This window comes from Kryptolebias marmoratus, linkage group LG1 (genome assembly GCF_001649575.2).
Source record: "Kryptolebias marmoratus isolate JLee-2015 linkage group LG1, ASM164957v2, whole genome shotgun sequence".
NCBI lineage: Eukaryota > Metazoa > Chordata > Actinopteri > Cyprinodontiformes > Rivulidae > Kryptolebias > Kryptolebias marmoratus.
In genome coordinates, this window is record NC_051430.1 from 30389755 (window position 1) to 30405463 (window position 15709).

Below are 15709 nucleotides of genomic sequence, written 5' to 3' on the forward strand. Positions count from 1 at the left end.
GGGGGACGAGGACAGGGAGGGGGGGGGGATGACAGGGACAGCAGGTTTTCAACCAATCAGGGATCAAAGAAAGACTCACATTAAACTAACAGTTTCTGTGGCGGCCATCTTGACTGTAAACCCAGTGATTCAGGAGATATTTTACTAACACAAGAACACTCAAAACATAATAAGGTTCAGTTTTCTCAACATTTCTTAAAAAAAAAAAAACACGACAGTTTAGCTTCAAATGTTTGATTTGAATCAAAAACTTATTTTAATATCTGATGTTTTTGAACTGTGTTAAATAAATAAAAGTTTCTGCAGAGGTCGTGAATGTGTCCACTGAGTGTTTCGTCTTCAGGGGACGTCTCTAACAGGTTTTAAACATGTGGCTGCAGGGACGTACCTTCGTCCTCAGCAGGGACTCGTCCTCGCCGCACATCGGACACATGGACGGCTCCCGGAGCTCCGAGCTCGACTCCTGGAGGAAAGACCCACAGGTTTAAAAATCAAAACCTAAATCTGCTGCAGGAAATGAACCGAAGTCCTCACCTGCTCGTCCTTGTGGTGAGACAAGGACCTGAGGACAGACATGAGACGAAGGGTCAGACTGGTTACCTTTAAGATGAAGAACTGAACCCAGGTGTGGTTTGGACTCACAGACTGGAGCTCAGGCTGCTTTTCTCCTCCTGCTCGCTCTGAGACCGATCGCTGTCTCTCCGGACGGACACAGGTTCTGTCCCTGGCTGCTGGGAGAAACTAGAATCAGAGCCGGGTTCATCCCTGCCCGCTGCTCCGGTTCCACACCTACCTGCGGACTCCTGTCGGGCTGCTTCCTGTCCCGCCGGGCCGAAGGTCGGGGATGTTTCTGCTCGCGCTCCCTCCTCAGCTCCTGCTCCAGGTGGGACCTGAACCCAAAGGGTTTCATCACTGATGGAGAATTAAAAGCATCTAAAACCTGCAGGATTGTTTCTAATTCGATGCTTTTTTCCTCAGACACAGAAAACCAGCTGAAGCTCAGATGAGGACGGTTAATTTTAGCTGCTAAAGTTGGAGAAATCTGAAGATTTTGTCCATTTTTGCTAATCGCCTGCAGCTTGTTTTGTCTTCTTGTGCTAACTTTAGCTACCATTTAGCTTTAGTTTTAGCCAGCATTTGCTAATCTTTGATACTTTAGCCTCATGCTACTTTTAGCTACTGTTGCTTCCTTTAGCTTTAAGCAGCTTGTTTACTTTTTTGCTTTTTGCCGTCTATCAGCTACTTTTAGCTGTTTTGCTGCATTTAGCTTTTAGCTAACCTTCTGTTATTTTTGGCTTTAACTAGTTGTTTCCTTCTTTCAGCTTTCAGCTGATGTTCTGCTCCTTTCAGCGTTTCTGCCTCAGTTCTTCTGTCATTTTTCAGTGGAACTGATAAAAACTGAATCAAGTCGTGGCGCTCCTCCTTTCTGCAGAAGGACGAGTTTTAAAAACAGCCAAAGGCCTGACGTGGATTAATTTAAACGAAGGACTCACCTGTGTTTGTGCAGCTGCTCCACCTCCACCTGCAGACTCTCGATTTTGTCTCCAAACTCCTGCTTGAAGAGCCGGTTGGCCTCTGCAGCCAGATCCCGCTGCTTCTCGGCCTGTTTGCATCTGGTTGTGGGGCGATCGGGTTAAAACAAACTCATGGGAAAACAAAAAAAAAACGAAAGCAGCCGGGAGGAGACGACAGCCGAAGCAGAAGCCGAAGCTTACGGAGCCGAAAGCGGCGCTCCAAGGAGGAAACGGTGAAAAGACGAAGCAGCTCGGGTTGGTTTAATGTTTTATTATCAGCCTAATGAGAACTACAGTTTACAGCAACGTTAAGGTCACACACACGTCAAAATTAATCAAGCAGCTCTTCCTGCGCCGACGTTCCACCATCAACTGAAAACAAACCTGACGGAGAACGGTTCTAAAGACCTGCTGCCCCATCGGGCCGAGGTGTTCTGAAACCACAAGAGAAAGTCTCTGATCCTCAAACATCACCCCCCCCATCCTCCTCCAAAACAACCCGGTAAATAACTAAGTGTGAGCAGAGGAACCCGTCTGCAGGAGAACGTAAGAACCGGCAGCTAACGGCTCCATCAGTCACTAAAAGCTGAAGCTTCTGGAAGGATCAACAACAGAAAACATCTTAGTTTGATTATGTCTGGATGAGGCGGGGCTGCGGGTGCGAGAGAGCTGCTACTGCTACGCTGCTACTGCTGCTGCTGCAGCTGCAGCAGCTTCTCGGCCGCCGAGCTCAGGGTTCGGGCCTGCTTCACCAAGTGTTTGTCGCTGGAAACGATGGGAAACGATGGGAAACGGAAAGGTGATGGAGGTGGAGGGAGATAAAGAGTGAAAGGGTGGAGTCAGTAACAGCTTCCTGCCACAGAACCAGCAGTGAAAGCTCCGCCTCCTCACCTGCTCTCCAGCTGTTTGATGGTTCCTGACATCTGGTTGATCTTCTCCTCCAGCCGAGCGATGGCGTCACTCTTCTGCTTCGAGCTGGACTCTGCGCTCTGAGGAGGAGGAGGAAGAATAAATCACCTCTCAGCAGCTGAAACAGAGATCTGTGCATTGTTTCAGCTGATTTTAGCTTTTAGCTCGTCTTTTAGCTTCTAATTAAAGGCCAAACGTTCCTTCAGGCGATGCATATCGCCCGCCGCCTGTCATGAGCTGAAGCAGAGTCTGTTAGGGACGAGTCTCAGCTACTACCACATCCTGTAAAACTCACTACATTATAACTCTATCTGTGCTTTCAAGGCCAGCTGACAGTGGCGGCCATCTTGAATGGGTATCATCTAGTGGCTCAACAGATATTTTGCTGACAGGCAGACATGAGCAAAGACATTATCGCCCACCTCTCAGCGGCAGTTTTCGTAAATTCTCTCCTTCGATCCAGAAACTGGTTGAAAAGTTTGATTTCTTTGTTAAACTACAACAAACAGAATCTTTCCTGATATCGGAGGTTCGACTCCATCTCTGGGGGCGGAGCCTGGAAGCAGACAGGTGACCTCACCTGTGATTTGTGGCTCAGCTGCTGGTTGATGGCGCGGAGGTCCTCCAGCTGCTGCCTCAGCTCCACCAGGGAGTCCTGCTTCTCGCAGACGTCCTTCTCCAGCATCTTCATGGACAGCTCCACCTCCTGCCTCATCCCGATCTGCACCTCCAGCTCCCGCTCCACGTCCTGCGGAGATCCGGATCAGAACGTTAGAACAACGCCTCGCCCCAGGAGCCGGAGCACAAACTGAGACGCACCAGCCGAAGCAGCGTCTCCTCCTTCAGCTGCTTCCGTGTCTCTCCCAGCGTCTGTCCGTTGGCCGATGATGCCTGAAGGAAACAGCGCCGGCTTTAATTACAGACGGCTTCCGATTAGTCATCAGATTAGCTGTTTTCATCTCACTCCGTCTATTTTAGCTGTTAATCCATTTAAAACCTTCGGCTCCTTCAGGAGGCTGTCAGGTTTCTGTAACGTTCATAAAATATTTAACTTTATTTACAAACATTAGCTGACTTTTTGATGTTTTTTAGCCTTTTGTTAAATTAGCTTTTAGCTCGTGTTTTCCTCTTTTGGGTTTTAGATCCTTTTAGCCTCTTTTAGCTGTTAGCTAATGTTTTTCTCCTTCTAGCCTTTAGCTGGTTTTCTGCTTCTTCAGTGTATTTCAGCGCCTGTATTTGAAATTTGCTCTTATTTTGCTCGTTTGGAGTCATTAAAAGTCCAGAATGTGGATAAATTTTATATTTGCTGCTCAAACTGAAACAGAAAACTTGTCCTGGACCCAAGGACACGTCCCTGTCCTCAGAGTCTCTGCAGGACGTCGGTCACAGAAACGAGGATGTGTTCACCTTCCTGGACTCCAGCTGAAAGGAGCTCTCCTCCTTGACCCGCTCCACATCTTCTTGTAAAGTAATGATCCGGTTATTTGCCACGGCGAGCTGCAGAAACAAACAAAAACAAGTCTGTAAACAACAACATCCCGCCCCCTCCTGCCTGCGAGCGAGGCGCTGCAGCCTCACCTCCTCCGTCAGCTTGGTGTTGGACTTCTCCAGGGCGTCCACTTTGGCCTGCAGGTTGTTGACCGACGCGCTGCAGACAGGAAACAGGAAGTCATGAGGGTCGCGGCGCTCGGACAGGGGAACGGGTCGGAGCGGGAACCAACCTTAGGTGTCTGTTCAGCTCCTCCACGTAGTTCTTCTGATCCAGGATGGAGGTGATCTGATCGTCGCTGAGGAAACAGACAGACAGACTGCGTCAGCGGCGAGGAAACGCCTTCGTGTTTAAATGAATCGGATCGGGTTCATCGAGACCCGGTACAGTTTCTGTCAGCAGCTGAAAGGTGGATTCAGGTTTTAAAGGATAAACTAACAGTTTCAGCTTCTTTATTTATTCTAATTCATGTTGCTGTCTTCTTTCAGGTACATAAACTAATTTGCATTTGATTTTGGTCGAGTTAGGACCTAAAAACACTTTAACAAACTGTCGAGCATGGCGGTGGTCGCATCATGCTGCGGTGCAAACTCGATATGATAATGAAGGAGGAGGAGGAGGAGGAGGAGGAGGAGGAGGACCGCCTCCAAACTCTAACTTCACCTCAAACCAGCAGCTGGAACCAACAGAACCATCATCCCAAACATCAGCGCTGGTCTCTGATTGGATAAATCATCAGAGCTGGTTCCTGATTGGATAAATCATTAGAGCTGGTCTCTGATTGGATAAATCATCAGAGCTGGTTCCTGATTGGATGAATCATCAGAGCTGGTTCCTGATTGGATAAATCCGACTCACATGAAGCTTCTGGAACAGCGTTAACATTAACCCCCCTGACCTCAACATGATGTAAAATTTGTTAAATCTGATTAAAAGTCGTCCTGTTTCCAGGAAGCCATTTTGAACAGGTCAGATATCACCTGAGGTCCAGGTGAGATTTATCGAGACACGTTTAACAAAATATCAGAGGGGGGTATGGATATATTTGAGCCTGGATAGATCAGAGAAAATCCACAATAAATCTAACTCCTGCAGCAACCTGATAACTGAAACCCTTAATGTTAGAATGAAAATATGTTTTATGTTCCTTAAATGTATTAATAAGATTAATAAGATCTGCAGCAGAGAACAGAACAAACAGCCGACCGACTGCAGGGATAAAAACATAAAGTCACTCACCCCTCGGCGCTCTTACTGCTGTGGCCGCCATCTTTGAGGTACATGGAGAAATCGATAACGCCGACCTGAAGGGGAGGAGACAAAACGACTTAAAAACAGAAGTTAGAGACTTCTCATCAAACCAGAACCCAGATCCTGAACCAGATCCTGAACCAGATCCTGAACCAGATCCTGAACCAGATCCTGAATCAGATCCTGAAACAGATCACGAATCAGATCCTGAATCTGAAGCTCCTCAACCTGCGGGACGTTTTCACAGAAAGGATTCTTCTGATGTTTTTCTTTAAAAAACAAAGAAATAAATAAATTGGATATTTTAGTTCTGAATGTTTCAAATGGAGGAGATATCTGTTCCACTTCCTGTTTGTTTTTATTATTATTTAACAAAAACCGTTTATAACTCTTAAAAAGTAAAATAAAACTTAACCCTCTTTGAAGGAATGCTTGTCGCCCGCCAGCCTTCATGCCAGAGTTTGGACTCGGAGGTGAAGTTACAGTTTGTGCTGAGGACTACTCTCAGCTACTACCACCTCACATTTAAGCTCAATATCTATTAAATTTCTGGAGTTTTAGCCATTTTTGTGTTTTGTGTTTGCTGTGGCGGCCATTTTGACTTGTGCTGACTGCAGAGGTTAATCAGTTGTGGACGTGTGTCTGATTCTTCTTGGTTAGCAGAAACCAACAGAGACATTATTGCCCTTCCTGCTCCGTCTGCAGGTGTTCGTTAAACGAGCCGCAGCCACAGAAACAGTGAAAGTAATTCTGCTCGTTTCACTTCACGCTCCACAAACATCCCTTTCTTCAGAAAGCTGATGTGAAACCAGTTCCGTCCCGGTTCACTCAGGCCTTGTCTCAGATTTAAAACCTGACAAAGATATCAGGAAGTCCCGCCTCGGCTGCAGAGATGGGACCATCTCCTCCCAGCAGCTGAAATCACACCAACCTGCGAGTCCAGGTCCTCCCCCTTCATGCACAGGTTGGCGTCGATGACGTTGAGCCCAACCAGCAGCCCGGCGATGACGGCGCCCTCCTCCTCCATCATCAGAGCATTCGGCTCGTAAAACTCACTGCAGAGGAGAGACCAGAGAAACCATCTGAGTTAGAGACATTAAAGGAGGAACCAGGACCAGCAGCTGGTCGTCATCCACAGACCGCCGTCTGAAATGCCGTCGCAACAGATCGGTTTATTTTTACATTCAGGACCCAGAGAAGCTTGCAGTCAGGTCCAGGAAACCTCCAGCTCCTCCTGGAGGATCCTAAAACCTTCCCAGACCAGAGAGAACCGGGTCTGACCAGAGCTCTCCTCCCAGTGGGATGTACTCAGAACCGAACCACCTCAGGGGACTCGACTCCTTTCGAGGAGGACCTGAACTCCTCACCCCCTCACCCCGTCCCTCAGGAGTCCAGCTGTCCTACAGAGGAAGATCTAACATGATGCACCAAATCCAGAGCAGCGTTCCGAGGGGAGTTCCTGGGAACGTTCCCGGGAGTTCTGAGGCTCCTGGAGTGAGCCTCAGAGCCGAGCGTCTGCGGTGCGTGGATGCTGAGAGTTCAAACAGGGATGTGGGCAAAGAAATAATGTGCACGGCCAAGAGTACAGATTAACAAGCCGTGCACAAAAACAGGCCCTGAGTTTAAAAAATGAATGAATCAATCAAGGTTTTCAGCTGCCAACTCCCAGGTGTGTTTGTTTTCCTGCAGAAACAGCCGAAGTGACTGAAAACAGGCGAATCATAGAGACGTCCATGAAGCCGACAGTTTTGATGCTTTGGTTCGTATTTACCCTCAGATTGGTTGAGTAAAGTCTGCAGATAATAAGATGGGTCCAACTAATGGATTTACAAGTAGTTTAGTGTTTGAAGCTCCATCTTTATTCTTGTTCGTCCTCTTTAGCAGCAGATTCTCTCATGTTTCCAACTAAATGTCTCCTCTGAGACTCATCTGATTTCAAACGGCACCGTTTGAGGATAAACTTTATTAGTTTGCAGTGAGGAAGCTGAAGAGCTCAGCTGGATCGGTTGGTAAACTGAAGGTTTTGTCTTTCAGTTAAATTCTCTCTCCATCATTATTAGACACCATCCCAGTCCTCCGATCATCCTCCTGCTCCACCGAACCCCCACTGAAACACAAACACCCTGAGACTCCTGCAGCTCATCTCACACATACCCCCGTTACTCAGGCTGAAGTTCTCGAGTCAGAGCGTCACCTGAGCAGGTCTTTTCTGTTGATGATGGTCTTCATGTAGTCCGAGAGCTTCTTCTGCATCAAGGCCAGGCGTAACCAGGCTCGCCCTCTTCCCAGAGGAGTTCTGGTGTGGAACACACAAACAGAAGCTCTCGTTTTAACGTTTTAACACTCTACTCTTAAAGCAGACTCCCGGACGTACGATGAAGGAGAACGGACTCACTTGAGGCCCGGCAGGTCTTTGACGCTGGCAGTGATCTCTCCTGCTTCAGGCGTCAGCTTCTCCACCAGTTCCAGGGGCCCCCAGAAAGACTTGTTCTGGCCCAGGAAGGTCTTCTTAGCTGACGGTTTACACACACAGAACAGACACTGTCCTCAGGACTGTAAACACCAACCGGACTCGGTCTTCACGTTTATTTCCGTACCTTTCAGTCCGTGCTTCAGGCAGTGCTCCATCACCACGAAGAACTGCTGCAGGGGGGCGTAGTCGGAGTCGAGCGTTCGCCCGAGGTTCAGCGCCGACTCGATCAGACCTTTGATGCTCAGCTTGGCCATGTTCATCAGGTTGAGCCTTTCGATGGCAATCGGATCTTTGGGGTCTAAAAAAAAAAAGAGAGAAAAAGCTGAAATTATAACCTTGATGCAGTTTAGTTTTCCACCTGATTCTTTAATTTAACGTTAATTCAGAGAGGCAGGTTGCATAAATGATGTTGTTGTTTTTGCAGCGGTGTTGATGGGTTGCTATGGTTACACATTTCCTACCGTTTCCAACAACAGACCAACAAATAACCCGACTGGATGATAGTTGTTTGTTTTATTTAAATCTGGTAATTTACATTTAAATGACAACATTTATTTCTGTATTTGTTTTAAAAGAAAAGTAAAACTTCTGAAGAGTCCGGCTGGTTTTTAAACAGTAACTGAGACTCTTCTGCCTTCCAGCCATGCGTCAACACTGGAAATAACTGTAGAAATATAACCTGAAGGCCTCAGATGATTTCCCATCAGATTTAAAGCGTTAAACCCACAGCTGCAGCCCGCTCTGCAGGAAATCTGTCGTTGCTTAAACTTGGACAGTTTGAGACATTTTTTTGCAGTTATGGTTATATTTTTGCACAGTTTAAATCACATTTTTGTCTGGTTTTTGCCACCTTTCCGGTCTGTTGCTGTAACAAAAATGTCATTAACATACAAACGTATTCTTGCTGTTTGTGACATGTTATAAGTGAAAACTTCAGGAAGCTGAAACAAAGAGCTAATGATTCCTGAGAAGAGGAGCAGCACTTCCTGGTTGCTGCCTGGATTTATTTACAGGCGGCGTCATCCTGCTCCACTCTCAGGATCTCCATCATGACACAGCTCAAACAGGACACGTCTTCTCCGGGTGAAAACCGAACCACCGGGACCCTGAGGAACACCACGCCCTGACGGGGATCCCAGCGAGCCCACAGACCTCCTCCTCGTTACCTTCATGGGCCGGCTCCGGGTCCGGCGTGAGCGAGATGTCGTTGAGCTCGCGGAGGCAGAGCCACTCGCCGTCGACGGAGACGCGAAAGTTGCAGAGATAGATGGTCTCCCGGGCGGCCTGGGTGATCTTGTCTGTGGTGGGAGTCGGGGTCTCGCTCTGAGGCGTCAGATCAGACATGATGACTCAGCGTTCGCGGGGCGAGAGAGAGAGAGAGAGAGAGAGAGAGAGAGAGGCGAAGCAGCCTTTGTTCTGGGAGCGGCGACGAGAACCAGCGGCTCAGAGAGAAGAGGAGCGCAGAGAGGAGGAAGAGCGCATCGAAACACGAGAGAAAAACAGAAAGATCTGTGATGAAGAAGGTCCAGCAGGTGCTCCTCTTCCTCTTTATGCCTGCATCCTCCTCCTCCTCCTCATCCAACTGAGTGAAAGCAGCTGCTGTCTCCCTCCCCTCCTCCCCCTCCTCCTCCTCCTCCTCCTCTTCCTCCTCTCCCTTTTGTAAAGAGGGGCTTTAAAACGCAACAGAGCCTCGAGCTGAAAGAATCTCAGCTCAGCACCGGGTCGATCTGATTGGGCCGCCGGGGCGCCGCAGTGACTGCTCTGGGTGGGTGTTGACCAAGATGGCTGACACGAGTGCTGGGCAGAGCGCACGCTCGTCACGTGAGCAGATGGTGCATGCGTAAATGATGGGAGGGGGGGAGTGATGGGAGGGAGGGAGGGGGTCTCCAGAGTAACAACCAGTGCTAACGATGCAGCCAAGGACCTGTCTGTCTGCCTGCGGGGTCAAAGGTCACTGAGCAGCAACATTATTTTAATTCATCCATTTTTAGGAAAACCTAAGACAAACAGCCCAACACCATGCGGCTACAAAAGGTCTAAATTAATTAGGCCGATAATGTTTTTGTCTGTGTTCATTTGTCTGTTAGTAAAATATTATTAATATGACATCATTTTTAGGGTTTTACCAAAGTGGCTCCAGCTCCATCTTCTCTCAGCATCAGATGACGTCAGACTAAAACTCTGGCGTTGAAAGGTGGCGGGCGATATGCATTCCCTCACGGACTGTAAGGCCTTTAATTTAACTGTCTGCGTTTGTTCTCCAGAGTTAGAACAAATAAAGCTGAACAGTAACTTTTGTTTGATTTATTATTTATTTCACTGAGTAAAACGCTGAAGGACCTCTTTAAATGGGGTTCGCAAAGCTGGGGTCGGGTCCCCAACGTGGGTCGCAAAAAACACCAAGTGGGGTCTTGAGAGGATCTACAGAAGTGATGTTAATTTGAAGAATGATTGTTAATATTATTTTACATCCTCGGCTGTTTCACTGTAAAAACGGAGGCTTCTGACTGACGAGTCGCAGCTTCATTCTTTAAAGTTTTATCGGATTTCAATGTTTGTTTATTTAATAAAAGTTCAAATTATCGTGTTTTAAACAGAGTGAAACGACTGAATACATCGTTTATAAACGAACCAAATCTGCTGACTGGTTCTTTAAAACACACGGTGCTTATTTCATATAAAACTAATGCCTGACGTCTTCTGAGTCGTCCTCACTGTCTTCCTGTGAGCGCTGAGGACACAGAGGACTATGAAGGGGACAGGGGAGGGACACGCTTCTCAGTAAGACAAAATGATCAGTCTGAGCCAAACAAGGCGCAGCAGCAGCATCTGGATGCACTTTTCCTATGATAAAAAGGTGAAGCAAAGTGTAAAATTCACCAGAAAATAGAAATAAATTGATCGAAACGAATGATCTATATATGACCTCATCATTCCTCGCCGCGATGAACGAGTTACCTCAGGGCGGAGCCGGTTGTTTTAAACGGATCCTTGAGACGAGCGACGGACGTTTCTGATTCTGTTGGTTTCACAGACAAGTTCAGGAACGAGTCGACCTGCGGTGACTGGAGCTAACGAGTCCGAAGCTGTTTGTTTAGAGACATTAGCTAACAGCTGTCCAGATGTTAACTCACAACAGTCCAGATGTTAGCTAACAGCAGCCCAGATGTTGGCTAACTGCAGTCCAGATGTTAGCTATCAGCTGTCAAGATGTTAGCTAACAACAGTCTAGATCTTTGCTAACAATAGTCCAGATGTTAGTCAACAACAGACCAGATGTTAGTCAACAACAGTTCAGATTTCAGCTAATAGCAGTCCAGATGTTAGCCAACAACAGTCCAGATGTTAGCTAACAGCTGTTGAGATGTCAGCTAACAACAGTCCAGATGTTAGTTAACAGCTGTCCAGATCTTTGCTAACAACAGTTCAGATGTTAGTCAACAACAGACCAGATGTTAATCAACAACAGACCAGATGTTTATCAACAACAGACCAGATGTCAGCTAATAGCAGTACAGATGTTAGCTAGCAGTCCAGATGTTAACAGATGGTTATTTTCGGACTTGAAGAAGCGGAAGTCGGAACTTTTTAGCACTCACTTCTTTGCCTTGAGTCGACCCTCTCGATCTTGAAGTCATACTGTCGAAGTGGGCTTGCTGACACCGGACCCGAACCCGAACCTGCGTTTCCGAACCGAAGGTTCGACGAGTTTAAAGCCTCCTTGAAGTAAATCACGGAGGTCGGAGAGAGAGTCTCGTCCGGACTGTCAACGTGTCCGTTTTCATCGGAGGAATTGTTTTGTCTGGCAGAAGTTTGTGACAGCTCTGCAGATGCCTGTGGAGGTTTATTATCCCGCTCCGCCATCCTCAGCTCCGGTCAGTCCTCCTCATGTGACCCAGTCCGCCGTTAGCTAGCTAGCTAGGTGCGGATCATTTCCAGCTGTGGTTGGCTAATCAGTCGATAGTTTTATAAATCACTGCACTCCCAAATCTTCTCAGTAATCACTCCACCTTTCGTCCCGTCATACAGACCCGGAAATAACTGTGTTGGCATTTTGGTCAAATCTGTCGGAGATTTCGCGAGAGTTTATGGTCCAGCACAGAGACGGTAAACCGAGGCGGAGATGTGACGCTACTAACGGATTCACGACCAGGAACTGAATCTGTGCGTGCTCCCATAATCCCCTGCGGCAGGAGCTGCGCTTCGGAGGCTCTCGTGCCTCTCCACTCTCAAGAGTCTCTGATATTCTATTTATACATCAAATATTTACATGAATATAAACAGCGAGAAGTTGCTGGAAAACATTAAAATGAGTCAAAATAAATAAATATGTAAAAAGATAAAACTTACTTTTTTGGAACATCAGCAAATATCCAACTTTCTTCTCTAAAACAGTAATTTTGTAGTCAGATAAACAGACAAAAGTGTAAAGAGAATCACAATGTTAAAGCTACTGTCATTGGCTCATTATGGTAACCATGGTAACCACACACCTGTGTCTCTCAATCCCTGACAGCGCTCCTCGGGAGACAGGCAGACAGAAACGCAGAGTAGAAAGAAAGCCTCAAACAGTAGCTGTACAGAAACAATAATCATAATTTAGAAATCCCTGAACTGTTAAAGGCAGACACATCTGGTTGTCACGCGTCTGTTTTTCACGTTTTCTACAGTGTTTTATGTTGGAGGTAAGACAAGTTAAAAAGAGCTTTCACTTCCTGTTTGAAGAGAAAACGCTGAGCTCAAACAGAAGCCTGAGAGTTTGTGTGTGTACTCTGTACTTTCTGTGGATCTGAAAGAAAAGATTAGTTCCTACGGTAGTGAGAGACACAGTGGGTGAAAGAGGACAACAATGTCTACATTTAATGTTAAAACTGTACAGGAAATGGAAAGTTTATGGAAATAAAAAGAGCTTTTTTTACAAGAAACTAAAAGACGTTCAGACAGCTGTGTGACATCATCACACTGTTCAATATTTTGTGTTAAAACCTCCAAAAATCACAAAATTTAACCCATGATTCTGTAAAAAAAAAAAACCAAAGATCTAAAACTAGACCTCCAAACAGGACTAAGTTAGCTCACAAATAAATACACAAACCCTTTCTAAAGTCTTGTCTCCTCCTGCTGTGCAGGTTTGGTATTACACCTTTAGGAAAACTAATTTAAAAATAAACCAACAAACAAAGGTTACGTGCAGATCTTTTTATAACACGAGTGACTAGCATGAACAATCATCATAAAACATTATTGCCCGCCACCAAAGACAAAGGAATAATGTTTTTTTGTCTCTGTTCATATGTGTGTTTATCTGTTAGCAAAATATTTCATGAACCACTGAACAGATTTTAATTAAATTCACAGAAACTAATCATTGGATGTACATCTACAACTGATCAACTTATGGAGTCACTTCAGATCAATATGGCTGCCACAACCAACTGACCTTAAAAACACAGAAACTGTTATAACTCAGTTTTCCAGATTTTGAGCTCAAATTTGGAGTGATAGAAATATCCCCAGCATATACACTATATTGACAAAAGTATCAGAAATCATTGAATTCAGGTGTTCCAATCCCTTCATGGCCACAGGTGAGTAAAATCCAGCACCTGGGCATTCAGGCTGCTTCTACAACCATTAGTGAAAGAATGGGTCGCTCTCAGGAGCTCAGTGAATCCAGCATGGCGCCATGATAGGATGCCACCTGAGCAGTAAGTCCAGTCAGGAAATTTCCTCTCTACTAAATATTCCACAGTCAGCTGTTAGTGGTTTTATAACAAAGTGGAAGAGATTGGGAACGACAGCAACTCGACCATGAAGTGTTCGACCGTGTAAAACCAGAGTGGGCTCAGAGGATGCTGAGGAGCACAGAGGTCTCCAATGTTCTGCAGGGTCAACAGACCTCCAACCTTCATGTGGTCTTCAGATCAGCTCAGGAACAGAGAGGAGAGAGCTTCATGGTATGGGTTTCCATGGCAGCAGCTGATCAAAGCCGTCCATCACCAAGAGCAAAGAGTCGGATGCTGTGGAGTAAAGACCGCTGCCACTAGACTCTAGAGCGGAGAAGATGTGTCCTCTGGAGTCTGAAATAAATAAAATCCACTGTATTGGCTGAAGGAAGGAACCAGTGTCTGCTTCCTTATTTTCTTAACCATTTTGTATCCACTGAACTCCACAAAGTCCTTCAGCTGAATTGGTGTCATTAGAGTCCAGACTCTGCTGGTGGTGAAAAGGTGATGAGAGGAACAGACTCTTTAGATTTGAGGAGGTAAATATACTTTTAAATAGTAACTTGAAGTTAACCAGAATCAACCAAAATATGAAATCTCAAACAATCAGTGAAGGTAATTCACTGAATAATAATAAATAGCTCCTTGCAGCACGTAAACAAACAGAAAATAAGTAGACATCAGTCCATGCAGGAACCAATCAGAGCTTGTTTGTTTTATTTTATTTGTATTTGTGTTGTCAATCTGTGTTCTGTGTTGGGATTAGTTATTCAGCAGTGTCTCAGTGAGAAACAGGCAGGGGTTACCTGACGATGACAACTAAAACAGCTTCTCACTGATTGGACCAGCTGCTCAGGTGAACTCCATACAAACTGGTTGGTTGTTGAAGGGGAGAAAATGGAGAAAAGACTTCATACCAATATACGGTAGATTCTTACTTAAAATTATTGCACTTAAAGTCTAAACTACTTCTTAGTTGATTTTAAAAAATAATGCTTCTATAAGTACGTCAGTTAAATTAATTTGTGCTTAACATGTAATACATTAATGTATCTAGTATATGTTAAATACATTTGTGCTTTTTCAGTGTTTATAATAACAATTTATTACATCCAGATGCATCTGTGCCTTTCAGTGTTTCATGTTTTTCCCTTCACATGAAGTAATGCTGTTTTTCAGCATTACCTCATGTTCCTCATTACCTTCACCAAGGAGGTTATGTTTTCAGAAGTGTTGGTTGGTTTGTTTATCCATCCAATTATCCATATATACGTCCATCTGTTAGCAAGATTACTTAAAAACTAAAGAATAGATTCTGATGAAATGTTCAGGAGATGTTGGGTTTGTCACAAAAAACAAGTCATGAAATTTTGGTGTCAACCAAGACAGCTTTACAACATCCAGAGCCTTAAGGAACTCTGGGCGAATCTCATCCTCCCCCGGGGCCTTGCCATCGAGGAGCTTTTAACCACCTTGGTGACCTCAGCACCGGAGATTGGAGAGCCCAACCCAAGGTCCCCAGGCTCTGCTTCCTCACTGGAAGACGTGCCGGTGGGATTGAGGAGGTCTTTGAAGTATTCTGCCCACCACCTCACGACGTCTCGAGTTGAGGTCAGCAGCACACAAAGAAGGGTGTACTCACATATCACTTTACTGCATGTTTAAGCTCTCGTTAAAAAGGGAACACCATATCAGATTTATCAATCAATAACAGATTGATTGTACCTTATAATTAGATTACTTGATTTATTGAATCTGTCTGTTAAAGGGAATCCTCCATCATAACTTTTATACCAAGAAAGAGACCAAATTTGCCTTTTAAGATTTAATAAAATAAAATGAACAATCAAACAATAAATCAACACAACACAAAATAAAAACATAATATTCTGAGTTTCAGGGTAAGTAATTACTAAGTAAGTAATCTCTATATGATTTAACAGTTTTCTTCATTTGACAATGAATTAAATTATTTAGAAGCAATTAATCCTTTGATCTGAAGAAAGACTTTGAATATACATTTATCTAAAACATAAGAATCTTTTGAACAGGAGGTTTGGGTTTTAGGATTTCACTTTAGGATTTGGTCTGAAGGTGTCACAGCTGCTGCTGAGCTGTGTCTCCTCACACCTGATGATCATCACCCTGATCTCCAGCTGCTGCCATATAAGGATGGAGCTTCCCCCTGCACGGCGTCAGATTGTTGTGAAACCTTCAGCGTGGCCTCTCCTGTCCCTGATCCTGACCCTCTCCACTGGATTTGGACCTCCTGGCTCTGACCCTCTGTCCCTGAGATCTGGACTCTGTCCTGACCGGATTTGGACCCGCTGGCTTAGACCCAGGCCCG

At 45.4% G+C, this 15709-nt stretch overlaps 2 protein-coding genes across 7 annotated transcripts in view; both read right to left on the minus strand.

Annotated features, from left to right (window-relative positions):
* rufy3 (RUN and FYVE domain containing 3) overlaps positions 1-11755 on the minus strand; it is a 12346-nt gene extending 591 nt beyond the window's left edge. Inside the window, exons 1-17 of one of the 6 annotated variants that reach the window (XM_017430847.3) lie at positions 11236-11754; positions 7761-7934; positions 7559-7676; positions 7358-7459; positions 6095-6218; positions 5152-5216; positions 4145-4210; positions 4002-4071; positions 3831-3920; positions 3243-3314; positions 3004-3171; positions 2406-2503; positions 1494-1613; positions 794-890; positions 643-728; positions 535-562; positions 389-463 (exon numbers count right to left, since the gene is read on the minus strand). In XM_017430847.3, coding sequence (XP_017286336.1) covers positions 389-463; positions 535-562; positions 643-728; positions 794-890; positions 1494-1613; positions 2406-2503; positions 3004-3171; positions 3243-3314; positions 3831-3920; positions 4002-4071; positions 4145-4210; positions 5152-5216; positions 6095-6218; positions 7358-7459; positions 7559-7676; positions 7761-7934; positions 11236-11500 — 1818 coding nt within the window. In that variant the 5' untranslated portion in view covers positions 11501-11754. Of the gene's footprint in view, positions 1-388; positions 464-534; positions 563-600; positions 891-1493; positions 1614-1774; positions 2280-2405; positions 2504-3003; positions 3172-3242; positions 3315-3830; positions 3921-4001; positions 4072-4144; positions 4211-5151; positions 5217-6094; positions 6219-7357; positions 7460-7558; positions 7677-7760; positions 7935-8802; positions 9241-11235 lie in introns of those variants that run through there. The other 5 variants (XM_017430848.3, XR_005233111.1, XR_005233110.1 and 2 more) reach the window with 5 other exon arrangements.
* A 3821-nt stretch (positions 11756-15576) lies between these two features.
* The window catches only part of LOC108244532, a 21131-nt gene continuing 20998 nt past the window's right edge, over positions 15577-15709 (minus strand). The window contains exon 8 of the mRNA XM_037979481.1: positions 15577-15670. Within this exon, the coding sequence (XP_037835409.1) occupies positions 15577-15670 (94 nt within the window). The remainder of the gene's footprint in view (positions 15671-15709) is intronic.